A 17996-nucleotide genomic window follows, 5' to 3' on the forward strand; every position below is an offset into this window, starting at 1 on the left:
GGATTAAGTGGCAGCACCAGGCCGTGCGCAAAGGATTAGCAGGTGCCAAACAGGGGTGGGGAGGTGGCGGTGGAAGAGAGGAGATCAATGTCCAGGGAGCCAACAACAAGCCCCTAGAGGCCAGCCGGTGTCTGAGGCCCAGGGAAACAACCACAGCTGGCCCAGTTTCAGGTACCATGAGTTGCTGGAGGACCAGTCCCCGGTACCAGGGTCTTGGCCTGCCGCACACCTTGGCCAAACTGCAGAGTAGCTTATGGGAGAATGACAGCTTGGAGTCCCCATGTGACTCTGGGAGACGACTCAAGGGGGCAGGGGCTTGTCAACTGTCAGCCAGCGGCAGCAACACACCCCAGTTCTCCAGCCCCAATGGCGGACCCAGGCAGATTCTCTCTGGTCCGGAGTCCTCAGCAGCAATGGCTGTGGTCCCGGGGATCCAAGGACTGACCGATGATTGACTGCGCGTGAGCAGGCGACTGGTAAATTGCCTGAGCTAGGCAACTAGCGCGGTGTAGTTTTAGAACATTTCCGTCACCCATCACCCAACACGACCGCTTGTGCTCCGTGACAGTCTCTCTTCCTGTCCCATCCTAGCCCCAAGCAACCACTAATCTGCCGTCTGTTCTCTAAGGCTTTGCCTTTTGGGGACATTTTACATAAATGAATCGCACACTATGGGGAGTGTTTTTGCATCTGATTTCTTTCACTTAGAACCCTGGTCAGCAAACCGTGGCTCGCTCTTTGGCCCCTTGAGTGTGTGGCTCTTCCACAAAATACCACGTGCGGGCGCTACCTCGATAAGGAATGTACCTACCTGTATAGTTTAAGTTTAAAAGACTTGGCTCTCAAAAGAAATTTCAATCGTTGTACTGTTGATATTTGGCTCTGTTGACGAATGAGTTTGCAAACCACTGACTTAGAATATTTTTGAGGATCATCCACACGGTCACACATGATCAGTTCTTCGTTTCTTTTTCAATCCCAAGAGTATTCCGTGGTAGAGACATGCCACACACAGTCGATCTGTTCACCAGTTAACGGACACTGGTTCTTTCCACTTTTTGGCCACTAGCTAGAATGCTGTTGTGAACGTTCGTGTGCAAGTCCTCATGTGGACATATATCTTCATTCCTCTTAGGAAGAGTCCTAGAGCTAGAATGCCTGGGTCCTATGGTAGACTTACATTTCACTTTTTTTTTTTTTTTGTATTTTTCTGAAGCTGGAAACGGGGAGAGATAGTCAGACAGACTCCCACATGCGCCCGACCGGGATCCACCCGGCACGCCCACCAGGGGCGACGCTCTGTCCACCAGGGGGCGATGCTCTGCCCCTCCGGGGCGTTGCTTTGCCGCGACCAGAGCCACTCTTAGCGCCTGGGGCAGAGGCCAAGGAGCCATCCCCAGCGCCCGGGCCATCTTTGCTCCAATGGAGCCTTGGCTGCGGGAGGGGAAGAGAGAGACAGAGAGGAAGGAGGGGGTGGGGGTGGAGAAGCAAATGGGCGCTTCTCCTATGTGCCCTGGCCGGGAATCAAACCCGGGTCCCCCGCATGCCAGGCTGACGCTCTACCGCTGAGCCAACCGGCCAGGGCCTTTTTTTTTTTTTTTTAATTTTTATTTATTTATTTTAGGGGGGGAAAGAGAGAGAAAGAGAGAGAGAGAGAAGGGGGAGGAGCAGGAAGCATCAACTCCCATATGTGCCTTGACCAGGCAAGCCAGGGTTTTGAACCGGCAACCTCAGTGTTTCCAGGTTGACCCTTTATCCACTGTGCCACCACAGGTCAGGCTACATTTCACTTTTTAAGAAACTGCTCAACTATTTCTGCCCAAGTCTTGATGTGAGTGGTAATTGCATGGGGGTCTCACTTTATAAATTATTGGTTATAAGGCTCCATTGGAGCAAAGATGGCCCGGGCGCTGGGGATGGCTCTGTGGCCTCTACCTCAGGCGCTAGAGTGGCTCTGGTCGCAACATGGCGACGCCCAGGATGGGCAGAGCATCGCCCCCTGCTGGGCAGAGCGTCGCCCCTGGTGGGCGTGCCGGGTGGATCCCGGTCGGGCGCATGCAGGAGTCTGTCTGACTGTCTCTCCCCGTTTCCAGCTTCAGAAAAATGAAAAAAAAAAAAAAAAAAAAATTTTTTGTTACATTTTTTATGTACCTTCTGGATTTTGTTCTATTTTACAGCTTTAAATGAGTTTTGTTTTGTTTTTTGTTTTTTTGTTGTTGTTGTTTTACAGAGACAGAGAGGAGAGAGTCAGAGAGAGGGATAGATAGGGACAGACAGACAGGAACGGAGAGAGATGAGAAGCATCAATCATTAGTTTTTTGTTGCGACACCTTAGTTGTTCATTGATTGCTTTCTCATATGTGCCTTGACCGTGGGGCTACAGCAGACCGAGTAACCCCTTGCTCGAGCCAGCGACCTTGGGTCCAAGCCGGTGAGCTTTGCTCAAACCAGATGAGCCCGCGCTCAAGCTGGCGACTTCGGGGTCTCGAACCTGGGTCCTCCACATCCCAGTCTGACGCTCTATCCACTGCGCCACTGCCTGGTCAGGCTTAAACGGGTTTTTAAAAAATAAATGGGAGGGGGTGAATGGAGTCCACTCTGGGAGAATTTTCCCAGCATGCCTCCCTGGGGCTGTATGGAGTACTGCAGGAGGAGCAACCAGGAGCCAAATCCCACATTGTGGGAGGCTGCAAGTGGCAAACCTTTGTAAGTTCCAGGCTTAGCAAAAGGCTAAGTTCTCCCCCACACACACACATACACCTCCACATTGGCTATAAAGCTGAGTATTTGCACCCATCCCAACCCCCCACCTCACTTGCTTGGTTATGTTGCTAGAAGCAATTTACATGCCCTTCCTCTCACCCTTTGTTTGTTCAGCTGTTGGTTGATTACAGTAATGCATGGTGGGGGGATTCCTGTTTAAGCCTTAAATGGATTCCTGTTTATTCCTCAGCTATGTGACTTTGTATCAGAGCCTTCCTTATTTGCATATGGCTATATAATAAAGCAAACCTAGGGCTGCTTTGCTCTGTCCTTGCCATCAGCTTGCAGAAGCCTCCTGATCCCATCCTATTTCTCTTTAAGTCTATTTTCTTCATTCCGCATCATTCTCACTCAGGACCTGGAATTATTAGCCGTGCTGATTCACGGCACCACGTGATCTCACAGGCTCCAGCATCTGGGCAGATACATGTAAAGCACGTGCAGATATATGCAAATAAGTTAGGCTCTCCCAGGTGTCCCTCACCTGGAGGGTCTGTCTCTAATGATTGTGACCATGGTGGTGGGCAGGCCCCAAGACTTCAGGCTGGTGGGCTTAGACACTCATGACCTTGCTTTCCTAGGAAGGAGGGAGAGAGGCTGCAGGAGGCTGGAGTTGACGTAGCACCTGCTAATCTCTGTCCTGCTGAGGCCACCACTCTCCCTGATCCCCTAATGCTGACCCTAGATACTGGCCCCCGCTAATCTCCACCACCCCTGGAGCCCCAAGCGCTGGCTGGCAGGGCAGTGCCACTTCCCTGAGGTTTGCAGGGAGGGGAGGGCCTGCCCAGATCATAGTCACCCCTCTTGGCAGGGGCTAAGGCCCTTGGTTAACACAGATGGGAGCCTTGATGCCCAGAGACAGACAGTGATTGGTCCAGGCTCACACAGCCTGCCCTGGGCAGCCCTGGACAGCCCTGCTCCCTGTCTGCCACTTCCCAACGTGCCTGGCTTGTCTGAGGCCTGGGGGACAGCAACCTTCAGGAAGACTGAAATGGGGCTGGGGGTGCACAGGACCCCTGGCAGCAGGCTCCTCTCCCCAGAGCCTGCAGTTTCCATGGTTGCCGAGAAGCGGATGCCCTCACAATCAGGCTGCAACGGGCATTGTCTCTGCAGAACATTCTTTATTCTCCTGCTGTCTCATAAGGCGCAGGGGCCTGGCCCGTCTCCCTGCCTCTTCTCCCCACTGAGCAACCAAAGAGCAGAAATCCTTGGAAGCCTGTGCCCCACAGATCAGGTAGCCCCTGCCCATGTGTCAGGGACAGGCAGGCCTCCTTCCCTCCTCTCCCTGCTCCACTCCCTGTCCCTCCCCCTGCTGGCCCATCCCCCGTGCCCTCCCCTTGCTCCTCCCTGGCCCTAGGGACTCACTTCCTGCCCACCCACCACCCACCCCTGCCTCTTCTCTGAAGGGACTCAGGAAGGAAGTAAATTGAGTCAACATATTCTCACTAAAGTCGAAATGGCTGAATGGCTCCTGGGAATACCTGCTTTCTAAAGGGAGGCGCTGCCTGGCCAGCAGGGTTTTTTCAGTTCGTATCTGTCATGTCTCTCGCCTTCTTCGAGACGTTTTCATCTCCCTGTAGAATTCTGAGTAAATGCCAGAGACCAAAAGTCATAGTTACCCAGAGGCATTCTAAGCTAAATCTGAACCAGCTCGCTGCCGCTACTTCCTGCTGCTTAATAAACATAAATGTCCCTTCTCTTACCATTCCCTGAGTGCTCCACAGACACTCAGCTGTACTGACCCCGGTCAGAGCCCTTAGCACATCCTGTGTGTGTCATATTAGTGTTCCTGCCACCACATAGGGAGCTCCTGAAAAAACAGGATTGGGCATACAGTACGTGCTCAATAAACATCAGACCAGTACTGGCCAAGGTTACACACCCACATAGAAGGGTGTCTGGCTGGCCGGAGACCAGGGTGAGCCCTTTCTACCCTTGGCTCTCCAGCCATGGCCCGCATTGTCGACCTGGTGCCCTGGGATGACGGCTCCACCCACGTGTACGCGTCCCCGGCCATCCTGCTCCCGATAGAGCGGAGGAGAAACCAGCTGGCCGGCGTGAAGCAGCAGCTCTACCACCCGGCCCTGCCCAGCCTGCGCCGCATGGACATGGACTCCGTCAGGGCCTGCCTGCCGGACGAGCACTGTCAGTCCACCACCTACTGCTGCAAAGGTCGGGCATCTCGGGCCTTTGGGGAAGGGGTGGAGGAGAGAGATCCGCAAGCGAGAGGCCATGTGAAAGCGTTCATGGAGCTCATCTCCGCTATGCTACTTCCTACCAGGGAAACCTCACGAGGGCTGAGCCTCTGTCTCCTTATCAGTAAAATGGGGATGATAATAGTGCCCCACAAGCCCAGTGAGAGATTAAAGCGAGATAAGGCAGAGCAAGCACTTAGAGTAGTGCCTGGCGCTAACAGGTGCTCAATGAATTGAGTACATTGTCGCTATTGTTATTAAGAAGAGAGAACTGTGCAGGGGTCTGTTGCAGCAGCAGGAGTAATAATAATTATAGCAATAATAACAACTTCTGCCCAATCATCTCTCCGTCTGGAAAAGGAAGAGGGAGACCCTCCTCACACCTCCCATGAATGCGAGGAGGATGTGGCCCAAGGAAGAACTCTCCATGGATTGGGAGCTTGGGTGTGGAGGTGGAGGTGTGAGGAGGGTCTCTCTCTCTCTCTCTCTCTCTCTCTCTCTCTCACACACACACACACACACACACACACACACACACACACGCTCATTCATCAAGCACCTCTTTCCTGCCTGAGCACAGGGAAACTAAGGGTATTGCAGCTAGAGGGAACAGCATGTGTAGAGGGCTGGAAGGGAAAAGCTACGTAAGGTATTGGGGTGTGGTGGCGCTGGAGGGACAAGTGGGGGCAGCAGAAGCAGGGGCTGGGGTCATGGGCACAGTTCAGGAAGGTCCTGGTGCTGAGCGCAGCGGCCTGGACTTTCTCAGAAGGAAACTAAGAACCACTGAAGACTTTAAGCACAGAAGAGGTCTGAACATTGTCAGGAAGGGGCTGGAGGTGGATAATGGGGAAGGGGTAGTTAGGACATTGGGGGGGACCATAGTCTTTAGAAGGAGGATCTCTTTAGAAGGACAGGGAGAGCTAAGATGGAAAATGGGCACGGTGAAGCCCCCACACCCACCCTTACACAGGGGAGGAGCTCCTGGGCTCCCCCACCCCCACTTCTGTGTGGAAAGGGTCCGCACAGCAGTCAGACTTTCTGATCTCCTGGCTTCTCTTGCAATTTAGGTGTTTAGGGAAAGCCCACTCTTGGTTTAGATATGGATTTTATTGCAAATATATGCTTCACTAAAAGTATAGAGTCACAGTTTTAAAATTCAAAATGCTTCAACACATACATTTGAACAAGTCTCACTTCTCCCCTACCTACTCCCACTTGCAGGTAACCACTTTTGGTTTCTAATGTATCCTTTCATTGTTTACTATTGCAACTACAAACCTGTATTATTTTCCTCTCCAACTTATTTTTTTAGCCAGACAGAGACAGACAAACAGGAACAGATAGAAAGGGAGAGAGATGAGAAGCATCAGTTCTTCATTGCAGCACCTTAGTTGTTCATTTATTGCTTTCTCATATGTGCCTTGACCAGAGGGCTACAGCTGACCCAGTGACTCCTTGCTCAAGCCAGCAACCTTGGGCGTCAAGCCAGTGACCTTTGGGCTTCAAGCCAGTGACCTTTGGGCTTCAAGCCAGCAACCATGAGGTCATGTGTATGATCCCACGCTCAAGCCAGTGACCCTGTGCTCAAGCCGACGACCTTGGGGTTTCAAACCTGGGTCCTCTGCATCCCAGGCTGATGCTCTATCCACTGCACCTCTGCCTGGTCAGGCGCACACCAACTTTTTAATATGAACATATTCAAATATAAAGAAAAGTTAAAAGAGTAATCCTATGAACAACCATTACTTCCCACCTGCTTCAATTGTTTTCCCATATTTGTTCTCTTTCTCTCTCTCTCTCTCTCTCACACACACACACACACACACTAACAAGCAGCTCCCAACAATAAGAATCACCTCCTACATGAAACAATGATCACATCTAGGAAAATTCACAATAATTCTATAACATCTAATATTCAGTCCATATTAAAATGTCTCTAATTACCCTCCCGAGATCTCTTTTATAACTTAAAAAAAAAATGTGGTTTTTAGTTGGAACCGGAATTCAATCTAGGATTGTGGACTGTACATTGCAATTGCTTGTTATGTCTCTTTAGTCTTCGCCTAAAAGTCTCCCCACTTTCCATTTCCTTTCATAATATTGACTTTTTAGAGTCTGAAACAGTTATGTTGTAGACAGTCCCACACTGTGAACTTAAGCAAGCGCCTTCTTACAGTATTGTTTACCTTGATAATCTATTTCCTAGAAACTAGAAACTAGGTGTGATTAGATTAGCCAGATAAAACATTGCTGCCAGACTCTGTCACAGGGGATGGAGACTATGCTTGCCATAATGCTTCAGCAGGAGGCACAGGATGTCATTGTCCCATGATTATTCATGATGCTAAGTTTGGTGACTTGGTTAGGTGGTAACCTCAATGTATTTTCTTTGCTGCCTTCAATTGTCTCAGTTTGGGGCTTTATAGTAAAACGTAGCATGTGATGTATATATACTCTTCTGTACCTTGGAGGTTGTATATTGAGAACTTTCTCTATTTTTGACAGACAGCTGCATAGTAAGGGTGCATCATGGTTTATTTAACCAGTCCTTTCATGGCAGATGTTTGAGTTGATTCCATTCATTTGCTATTGCAAACAACACTGGAGAAGGTAAACCTTCTCCCCATATCATTTCCTGGTCATGCAGCTATAAAGTGGGGAAACTTCCCAGAAGCAGGACTGTGGGGTCAAAAGGTATACATCATAATTCTGATAGATATTGCCCATTGTTTTCCATAGGTTCAAATCAATTTATACCGCCTCTGGCAACGTATAGCAATGCCCCTGTTTCTAATAACTGCACTGGCCCTGGCCGGTTGGCTCAGTGGAAGAGCGTCGGCCTGGCGTGCGGTAGTCCCGGGTTTGATTCCCAGCCATGGCACACAGGAGAAACGCCCATCTGCTTCTTCACCTCTCCCCCTCTCCTTCCTCTCTGTCTCTCTCTTCCCCTCCTGCAGCCAAGGCTCCATTGGAGCAAAGTTGGCCCGGGTACTGAGGATGGCTCCATGGCCTCTGCCTCAGGCGCTAGAATGGCTCTGTTTGCAACAGAGCAAGGCCCCAGATGGGCAGAGCATCGCCCCCTGGTGGGCGTGCCGGGTGGATCCTGGTCGGGCGCATGCAGGAGTCTGTCTGACTGCCTCCCTGTTTCCAACTTCAGAAAAATACAAAAATAAATAAATAAAATAATAATAACTGCACTAAACTTTTGGATTGTTTCCAATCTGATAGGCAAAAATTGGAGTCTCAATGTACTTTGAATATGCATTCATTTTATGATGAATAAAGTTGATTATCTCTTTCTATGTTTAGGGGCCATTTGTATATCTTATGTTTGTGTGTGAACGACCTGTGCACTTTGATTACCCATGTTTACCCATTTTTTTCTTTTGCTTTTTTGGTCTTGATTTCTAGGAGCACTTTCAATAATAGGGAAATTTAAACTCATCTGTACAGTAAGTGGAAATATTCTTCCCATTTGTCTTTTGACTCCTTATGTTGTTTTTGGCAATGCAGAAGTTTATTTTTATATAGCCAAAGTTATTAACGTTTTCTTCAAGCTCCTGGATTTTGAATTAGAGTTGGTGCAGCCTTCCCCACCCCAAAGTTAGAAAGTTTACCTGTATTCTCTTCTAGTACTTCTATGGTTTTAACTTTTTTATATTGAAATGTTTGGTCCATTTGAAGTTTATTCTGTTTTAAGCCATGTTAAGTAAAAGTCTACTTTATCCTAGATTTTTTTCTAAGTTGTCACATTAAAAAAAAAACAAAAAAAACATTTAAAGCAGTGTGGGTCAAAGCTCTCCTGTGTGGACCTTTGACTGCTGGTGCATGAGACATCTCTTCTCCCTTTCTCTTCCTCCTTCAGATGACTTTGACAATGCCTACTTCACACTCCTTGGTGTCCCCAACAAACCCCTGCAGTGCTTGGTGAGTGTCCTTTGCCGCTGCCCTTGGTTTGCTCAGGGGAAAGGGGCGAAGGCCTCGCCTGCACCCAGCCCCAAGCACCTCTGGTCTTGAGGTCTACTCCCTGTACTTCCTCCGCTGCTGCTTTGGGTACCGGTCCCTTCCCATCTCCATCAGGGGCTCCCTGCGCCCTTTGGTCAGATAAGACAAGTATCAGCTCCATCCTCTGGGGTGGTTTGGGTCCGCCTCCCAGCTTCTGCATCTACCTCCGGGGCCCTGACTCCCACGGCTCCGGTAGGACATCACCGCGACCGGCCAGAGGCTCCGCAGCCGGTGCCGCGAGGGAAAACTGGCACCCATCGCGCCGGGCATCAACCGGTTCAACTGGCCCAGCTTCACGCGCGCCATGGACGACTGGTCCCGTTTTGTGTCCTCTGCCGGCGAGATCAAGCTGCCCTGCCTGAGCAAGGGGGGTCAGTCTACTGAGTGCGGAGGATGCCCTGGGGCGGGAGAGGTAGCCCAGCTGCCGGGATGCTGGAGTCGCCCGGGACTGCGAACGGGACACATCAGGGGTGGGCTCCAGCAAGGACGGGGCGGAGAAGCTGAGCAGCAGGGGGGGCACTTAGAGAGGGCAGGGCTTCAAAGGATTGAGGGACATGGAGGCTGGGCTCATCTTGGGGACAGGGTGCAAGCCAAGTCTGTACCAGCAGTCACTGGGGCTAAGGCTGAGCCCAGGGTGGGTTCTCCTGCTGTTCTGTCGCTGGCAGGACAGCTGAGGTGGGACAGATTCCAGGAGCGGGCGTGGGCGGGGCTGGAATGGGGCGGGGCTCAGGTGTAGGAGGGGCGGGGCTTATTCCGGGCGTGCTCGGGGTTGAAGATAGGCGCTCTCTATGCAGTGGAGGGTTTTAGCGGCTATGCAGTGCGATCCTTGAAGCCGGAGGTGACCCAGAACTGGCGGGTAGGAAGAGATGTGCACTGACCCGTCCCTGGGGACCAGCAGGGTGGAAGGGAGCGGCTCACCTGGAATGGGGTGTGGGGAGAGGGAGGGGAGACCGAAAGCAGGATCTCCCACAGAGAGGGCTGTTTGTGATCAGGGTAGTGGGGGGTCCGTGTACCCCCCACCCCCAGCTCACGGACCACCCCCATCCCTCTGCCCTGCCCCAGTACTGTCTCAACCAGAACCCCAGCCTGGACCGCTATGGACAGAAGCCCCTGCCTTTCGATTCCCTGTAAGTGAGCCCACAGACCCCCCTGTGAGACCTGGGGAAAATTGGTCGGCTCCAATATATCACAAGAAAATCACAATTTCAAAATGAATAAATGCTTAACTCCTACCAAACGGAGCACCCTGTGATCCAGTCCCTGAGAACTTCACCCTTTGGGGGTGAAGGCGGTTGTGTGGGACGAAGGTGCAGTGTAACCCTCCCGAGACGGGAGTGAGGTCCCGGAGAGGGAGGTTCAAGATGGGAGTGCACCCCTCACTTCGGGTTCACCCTCCTCCCTCTTTTGCAGGAATACTTTCCGACACTTTGGCTCCCACTACAGGTAGGGGACTGACCACGCCCCTGCCCCACTCCACACCTGATCGCATTCGCCTCAGCCTCGGGCTCCAGGATTCTCAAACTCCTGCTGGGCTTTCCGGGGCCTGGCGAGGGAGGTTCCAAGGGATTGATGCCCCCACCATGTCAAAATGAGAGATGCTTCCCTCCTGAGAAATGGGCCAGGCAAAACAGCAGCCCACCTTGCATGGTAGAAGTGGAGGAAGCCAAGCCACCTCATTTGTCCCTGAGGCGGGAAGGGGGGGAGGGTTGACCCAGGAGGAGAACAAGGGCGAGAAGAGCGAACAGTCATGAGGAACCTTGTGGAAAGCGCCAGGACTGCCTTCCAGGATGCAGAGGGGTGTTGAAGAGCTGGGGCTAGTGTTCTCAGCTGGACTGTGCAAGATATTCAAGCACCTTCCTGATCTGGCCATCTCTCACCTCACCAGCCCCATTCTCTGCACTTGAGCAGTCTCCTGGGAGTGACTCAAACCACAAGCACCATCAAACACTCCATACCTTCGTTTGTGCTATTTCAGTGCCTAGATGACCCTCCTGAGCCTGAAAACTCCTCTTCAGTCTGTAAAGCCCATCCCTGATGTCCTCTCCAACCCTCTGCCTCTCCCCTCCAGCTCAAACCTCCTCCACTTGGTCACCACGGGTGTGTCTCCCTGTCTGGTGGCACACAAATGACTGTGTAGGATTATGGATGGAGAGCTTGCCTTCATGCAGTACCTGGCTAGGGATCAGAGGGAGTAGAGAAGAGGCAGACTGGAAGGGAGGGGGCTTGGAAGTCAAGCAGAGCAGCCGAAAACATACAAAAGGAAATAGGGAATCACTGAAGGTTCTTGAGCCATAGAGAGGGTGGAAACTGTGTTTTCAGAGCTTTGAAGGCAGGAAGGTGGGCTTTGGGGGTTACCTAGAGAAAGACAGCCTGATTTTCCCCCAGGATACCCTGGAGGCCTCTACCTCACCTGATTCTCTCCACAGTCGTGCCAACTACCTAACTCCCTGGCGTTAGTCTGTGAAAAGGCCGATACCCAGGCTGTTGGACCATGCCACCTCAGGTTCAGAACGGTGTGTGGTGGCATCCCCAATCTTTCTAAGAGTTCATTCAGTCTTACTGGAAATAAACCTAATGCTTCCACAGGAAGGTACCAGGCCCATGTTGGGTATGTGTGTGTGTATGTGTGTGTGTGTGTGGGGGGGGGGTGTTGCAGGATCTGGGAGAGTTAGGACCTGACGATGATAATGTCTTTTCCTGCCCCCTACCAACTGCCGGAGGACTGCCCAGAATAACCCCCAGAGGCTAAGGAAGAATGTCTGTCTTCTGCATGGTTAGGGGTTAGAGCATCAACACTTAGCTCCTAGACCTAGATCTTCCAGATAACACACCATCACCCGCCTGGGAGCCGTCTGCAAGGACAGCCCCAGAGCAGGGAAACAGCCACCAAACTAAAGAACTCTTCAAACAGGACTTCTGGTGCCAGGATCTGGGCTTCAGGGATCCATGAACCTTCTGAAATCATGTGGAAAGCCGAGTGACCATCCACATGTGCATTTTCTTTTTTTTTTTCTTCTTCTTTTTTTTTTGTATTTTTCTGAAGCTGGAAACGGGGATAGACAGACAGACTCCGGCATGCGCCCGACCGAGATCCACCCAGCACCCCCACCAGGGGGCGATGCTCTGCCCCTCCAGGGCGTCGCTCTGTCATGACCAGAGCCACTCTAGCGCCTGGGGTAGAGGCCAAGGAGCCATCCCCAGTGCCTGGGCCATCTTTGCTCCAATGGAGCCTTGGCTGCGGGAGGGGAAGAGAGAGACAGAGAGGAAGGAGGGAGGGGGGTGGAGAAGCAGATGGGCGCTTCTCCTGTGTGCTCTGGCCGGGAATCAAACCCGGGACTTCTGCACGCCAGGCCGACACTCTACCACTGAGCCAACCAGCCAGGGTCCACATGTGCATTTTTTATGGGGAGGCTCCTTGTTTTCACCTGATTCTCAGGAGAGTCAATTCCCTCAAAGGTTAGAAAGCCCTGACTTAATACCCTCTTCCTCTCCACCAGTATTTACTGAGGACTTAGTGTATGCAACCCCGGTCACAGGTGGAAGGAATTTAAAGATGAATACCATTAATACTCTCTGGACCCTGTGTTCTACTGTTCAGAACACATTACCATGTGATTCATGATCTCCTCCAAGCATCCCTGTTTTAAAGATGGGAAAACTGAGGCCCACATCAGACCCAGAACTCAAATTGCAGCACTTGACATAGTGTTCACATATAGTTGATGCTCAATGTTTGTAGAGTAGCCCTGGCCGGTTGGCTCAGCGGTAGAGCGTCAGCCTGGCGTGCGGGGGACCCGGGTTCAATTCCTGGCCAGGGCACATAGGAGGAGCGCCCATTTGCTTCTCCACCCCCCCCCTCCTTCCTCTCTGTCTCTCTCTTCCCCTCCCGCAGCCAAGGCTCCATTGGAGCAAAGATGGCCCGGGCGCTGGGGATGGCTCCTTGGCCTGTGCCCCAGGCGTTAGAGTGGCTCTGGTCGCGGCAGAGCGACGCCCCGGAGGGGCAGAGCATCGCCCCCTGGTGGGCGTGCCGGGTGGATCCTGGTCGGGCGCATGCGGGAGCTGTCTGACTGTCTCTCCCTGTTTCCAGCTTCAGAAAAAAAAAAATGTTTGTAGAGTAAATTATTTCCCATAATGGGGGTCTTCCCTTGAACACTGAGTAGTAAACAAGGAGATGAGTCACATTGTTTGATATGCAGACGGAGCCTGCCTTAAAGATTCAAGGCTGATTTTAATTTAGGGGTAGAGCAGATGATCATTACCCCTATACCAAGGTGAGAGACCACAGTGCCCATCTCTTTGTCCTAGAGTATGGGGCTCTGATGACAATAGGGCAGGAGACAGGGGAGCAGGGAGGAGCAGACAGGAAATTGTAAGCAGGTCACAGAGCCCATTCCTCCCCACGTCCTGTCAAGAAGGTAGCCATTTCATGCAGGAAGAAGCCCTTTCCTCCAAGTCCAGCAGACAGTCAATCTGGCTTGACCCTTGGGGTGTCATTGGCAGAGCCCCCTGGCATGTCAAGGGCACATTCTGCAGCCTCCCAACATGCCAGCCCAGAGAAGAGATTTGCCTGACTGCGGCTCACAGCAGGCGTGCTGATGGCCTGGCCTGCAGGAAACGGGACACCCAGGGAGCATGCTGAAGCATGCCAGAGGGAGTCAGGTGCCTGGAAGCGTTTCCTGGCCCTGCTTCCTTAACACTGAGTGACTGGGCAAGTCCTTCCAGGAATCTGACCCAGCAGACGTTTGAGGCCTTGCCAGGTCCTGCGCTGGCTGTTGGAGGGACACAGACCAGATACCATCTCTGCCTTTGAGGCGCTTCCAGTCCAGTGGAAGAGAGGCAGACCCAGCTGGTTCAACCCTGAAAGCAGAACATGGGCATACCTAGGCCATGCTCCTCAAGCCCGAGAGCTGTAAACGGTAAACCACACCAGCAGTTTGAATAGTTCATTGCCCACCAGTTGCACGTGAATCCCGATGCCATAGATATGAAAATGCATGCCCAGGAATAATGGCGATGCAGAGCAGATGAGCATTAACAAGCCTGACTTGGCATGCACTTTCCAGTTTTTAAGTGTGAAGCAATGTAGTAAGCACTTTGCAGACCCCATGAGGTGGGTAATTGTATACCCACTTTACAGATGATGAAGGAGACTTGAGGGTTAGGTGACTGGCCCAAGGTCACACAGCTGGTGATTGGCAGAGCTGGGAACTGAAGCCAGCCTGCCTGACCCCTGAACCTGTGGCCACTACGCTCTACCACTCTTCTGCCTTTCTGTTCTAAGCGACATGCAAGCCAAGCCTGACTTGTTGTAGCGCAGTAGATAAAGTGTTGACCCGGAATGCTGAGGCTCAAAGCCCTGGGCTTGCCCAGTCAAGGCACACACAGAAAGCGTCTACTATGCATTGATGCTTCTCACTTCTTCCCCCTTCTTTCTCTCTCTCTCTAAAAATCAATAAATTTTTTTTTAAAAGAGAGACATGCAAGTCATGAGTGGAGAGGAAACCTGAGGGGACTTCCTGGAGGTGGGGACATTTGACCAGGCCTTAGAATGAGAAGGTGGCCCACCAGAAAGTTCTCTTGCAGTTGCTGGCAGTGGTGGAGTTTACAGGTTAAAAATCCCACCCCGAGGGCAAGAAATGGAAAGCCCTACCCACTGTTTCCTGGCCTGGAAGTCTCCTCAGCCTCAGGGGCTCTTTGCTCATCCTAAATAGGTTACATTAAAGATCTTCCCTGCAGCAACCGCCGTGGAAACAGCCCCGACTCCATGGCCTTCCTGGCCTGACAGCATTCCGCTACCATGGCCCTGGGCCTGGACGTACCACCCCACACCAGCTCCACCTCCGGCCTCCTGGCTGCTCCAAACACCCAGGGTCCTGTCCGCTTCCTAGCCTCTGCTCAGCCTTTCTTCTCCCTGAAATGCTTTCCCCATTTCTTTCTACCCAAGCCCCACCCTTTCTTCCAGGCAGGCCTCTCTCAAGTCCTCTCTTCTCCTCCCAAGTATCCAAGTGTAAAGCCAGTATCCACTGCTACCATCACAGCCGCCCAGCCCATGCAGGTTCGCATTGGATTCGGACAGTTGGTAAAGAAACAACGGAGCCAAGAACTGATGGGCTGTCATCTTTAATTCTAGCTTGCACCCGGCGGGCAAGGAAAAACACACACTGGGCTCCAAAACCCACTCACATTCAGTGCTCACAAAGCTACTGACCTATCCGAGTTTCCTAGAATCAAAGGTTTCTAGCTCACCAGACTTATTCACCTCTGTTCCCCATCTCCTTCCTTCTCCAGCGTCAAACTGCACAAACTGGCCTCTCACTCAATACTCCGCCATCTTGGCTGCTTCTCCTGGCCACATGGCCTCTTTCTGCTCTCCTCTCTGCTCTCTCCTCTAATCATAATCTCAGGAACCAAGAGCGTGCAAGCTCCCGTTCTGCCCCTATTTTATAGTGTAGAAATCCAAACCTTTAATCCAATATACAAAATAGGGAAGTCTCTAATACAAAGTCACTTCTCTGAGGCATGATGGGATTGTACCGTAACCCCACATCAAAAAGGGTGGGAAAGGCTTAATCCCAACACCAAGCCCCAGGCTACAACGATCCTGCCTGCCCCCAACACACATTAATATCACCTGGGCAACGGCCTCCATGTGGGCAGCGTCATCTTTAACAAAGTGAGCATAATACATTTTATCTGCCCAACACCAAGGAAGGGAGCAGAGCTGATAGAGACTAACTCCCAGCCTCTGGCTCTCAGGAAATACTGGATTTGCAGCTTCTCTTATCTCTCCAAGTGGACCTGGGCTCGGGAATGCAGCCTGGGGCCTCCCAGAACCAAGACACAGACCTGGACTAAATGAAACACTACTACGAAGGTACTTGTGTTTATTATAAGGGTAACACACTTATCTCACATCCCCACTGGTCTGGGCTCCCAGTTGGGAGGATCAGGGTCCCAACCAAGGGAGGGCTGGGGTGAGGGCCAAGGAGGACTCTCCCAAATAATATTTTATACTAAATATCAGCCGCTTTGACATTTTTTACTCTACCCTTTGATACATGAAAACCTCTGTTGGGCAGATAAAATATGTTATGCTCACTTTGTTAAAGATGGTGCTGCCCACGTGAGGCCGTTGCCCAGGTGATACTAATGTGTGTCTCTGTGGGCTGTGGTCAGGCAGAATCCTTGTAGCCTGGGGCTTGGTTTTGGGATTAAGCCTTTCCCACCCTTTTTGATGTGGGGCGGTACAATCCCATCATGCCTCACAGAAGTGACTGTATTAGAGACTTCCCTATTTTGTATATTGGATTAAAGGTTTTGAATCTACACTATAAAATAGGGGCAGAACGGGAGCTTGCACGCTCTTGGTTCCTGAGATTATGATTAGAGGAGAGAGCAGAGAGGAGAGCAGAAAGAGGCCATGTGGCCAGGAGAAGCAGCCAAGATGGCGGAGTATTGAGTGAGAGGCCAGTTTGTGCAGTTTGACGCTGGAGAAGGAAGGAGATGGGGAACAGTGGTGAATAAATCTGGTGAGCTAGAAACCTTTGATTCTAGGAAACTCGGATAGGTCAGTAGCTTTGTGAGCACTGAATGTGAGTGGGGTTTGGAGCCCAGTGTGTGTTTTTCCTTGCCCGCCGGGTGCAAGCTAGAATTAAAGATGACAGCCCATCAGTTCTTGGCTCCGTTGTTTCTTTACTGACTGTCCAAATCCAATGCGAACCTGCATGGGCCAGGCAGCTGTGATGGTGGCCCTGGCCGTGCCTCCTGGCTTTACATTTGGCGTAGTCTGTGGCAGGATTCGATACAGATCAGCAAGGAGCCTTTGAGTGGTGGAGTAGAGGACTGGCTAGTGTTAGGGTTCCCCATGGCTGTCCTTTTGGGGATTGTAGGCTGGCTGACTTTTACAGCCATGAGTGAGGAAACTGAGAGCTCTGTGAAGAGGCCGCCCGGGACCTGCAAACCGAGCAGTGGAAGGAGCTGGAGCAAATGCGGGAGAAACAGATGCCGACCCTGGAGCTGGAGGAAGTGCTGGAGGAGGAGGCCGACCAGGTTCACGAGATTCGCCTGGAAATGGAGCAGCTGCTGGAGGAGGATTCACAAATTCGTGAGTTGCAGATTGCCTTGGACATTGTGGAGAGCCAGCAGCGGCGGGAGGCCGGGGCTGAAGCTGAGGCCAAGGCTGGAGCTGCAAGGTCTGCGGAGCAGAAGGCGACAGCAGCCTGGGACTCAAGCCCGGCAGCGGCCCAGGACTCGAGCCTGGCAGTGGGAGCTGGTGTTTTCAGTTCCTCTTTGGAGGATGAGGAGAATCGAGCTGGAGTTGTAATCCGCAGTCTCCAGAAGGTGAAAGCGCAGCTGGAAGGAGCACCTACTATGGCCCTGGTAGGTCTGCGATTTGGGGACATAGGGCTGGACAAGCTTGCCAGAGCAGAGATGGAAATGCTGACTGCCATTGCCATGTGCTCCTCTTTGGGACAGTGTAAGACCTGCCAGGACGGCAGGAATGAGGGGGGTAGCTGACGCCCTGTGTGCATGGACTGATTTCCTGGACTACAACCGGAGTGGGCATTGGCTCCTTTGTTGGATGGACTTAAGGATTACGGATTTTGGACAATGTGAAATACCCTGATGGGGGTGGGGGGTGGCTTTGCTGGAAGCACTCCCCTACCCCGGGAAACTTTTCCCATAGGCCGAGGACATTTTGCGCTTTGGGCAAAGTGCTCAGAGACTGGTGAAGTGTACCTTTGTGATTGTTGAAACTGTATGATTTGTGCTGTTGTAATTTGTGTAATGTGCCTAATTTCCTTGCACAGGGATGCCGGTGATGTAAATTGTGGGTAGTTAAGTGAGCATAGGGGTGGATTGTTGGGCAGATAAAATATGTTATGCTCACTTTGTTAAAGATGGCGCTGCCCACGTGAGGCCATCGCCCAGGTGATATTAATGTGTGTTGGGGGCAGGCGGTGGGCAGGCAGGATCGTTGTAGCCTGGGGCTTGGTTTTGGGATTAAGCCTTTCCCACCCTTTTTGATGT

At 51.8% G+C, this 17996-nt stretch overlaps 1 protein-coding gene across 2 annotated transcripts; it reads left to right on the forward strand.

Moving 5' to 3' along the window:
- Positions 1 to 11: 11 nt before the first annotated feature.
- On the forward strand, positions 12 to 15867 carry SPMIP8 (sperm microtubule inner protein 8). Of its 2 annotated transcripts, none has more exons than XM_066242775.1 (8): positions 12 to 42; positions 4711 to 4935; positions 8827 to 8888; positions 9163 to 9337; positions 9761 to 9822; positions 10029 to 10093; positions 10377 to 10409; positions 15723 to 15867. In XM_066242775.1, exons 2-8 carry the CDS (start codon positions 4713 to 4715, stop codon positions 15823 to 15825), a joined length of 723 nt encoding a protein of 240 aa, XP_066098872.1. In that variant the 5' UTR covers positions 12 to 42; positions 4711 to 4712; the 3' UTR covers positions 15826 to 15867. The 2 variants fall into 2 exon arrangements, with proteins under 2 accessions (XP_066098872.1, XP_066098871.1); XM_066242774.1 differs by lacking the exon at positions 12 to 42 and adding an exon at positions 324 to 476.
- The last annotated feature ends 2129 nt before the right edge of the window (positions 15868 to 17996 follow it).

Source organism: Saccopteryx bilineata, chromosome 9, assembly GCF_036850765.1.
Source record: "Saccopteryx bilineata isolate mSacBil1 chromosome 9, mSacBil1_pri_phased_curated, whole genome shotgun sequence".
Lineage (NCBI taxonomy): Eukaryota > Metazoa > Chordata > Mammalia > Chiroptera > Emballonuridae > Saccopteryx > Saccopteryx bilineata.

Coding starts and splice junctions, on each gene's coding strand:
- SPMIP8 (XM_066242775.1), top strand. CDS start 4,713: ATGGCCCGCATTGTCGACCTGGTGCCCTGGGATGACGGCTCCACCCAC. Junction 9,338..9,760: donor GCCCTGCCTGAGCAAGGGGG/GTCAGTCTACTG, acceptor CTCTCTATGCAG/TGGAGGGTTTTAGCGGCTAT. Junction 9,823..10,028: donor AGGTGACCCAGAACTGGCGG/GTAGGAAGAGAT, acceptor GCCCTGCCCCAG/TACTGTCTCAACCAGAACCC.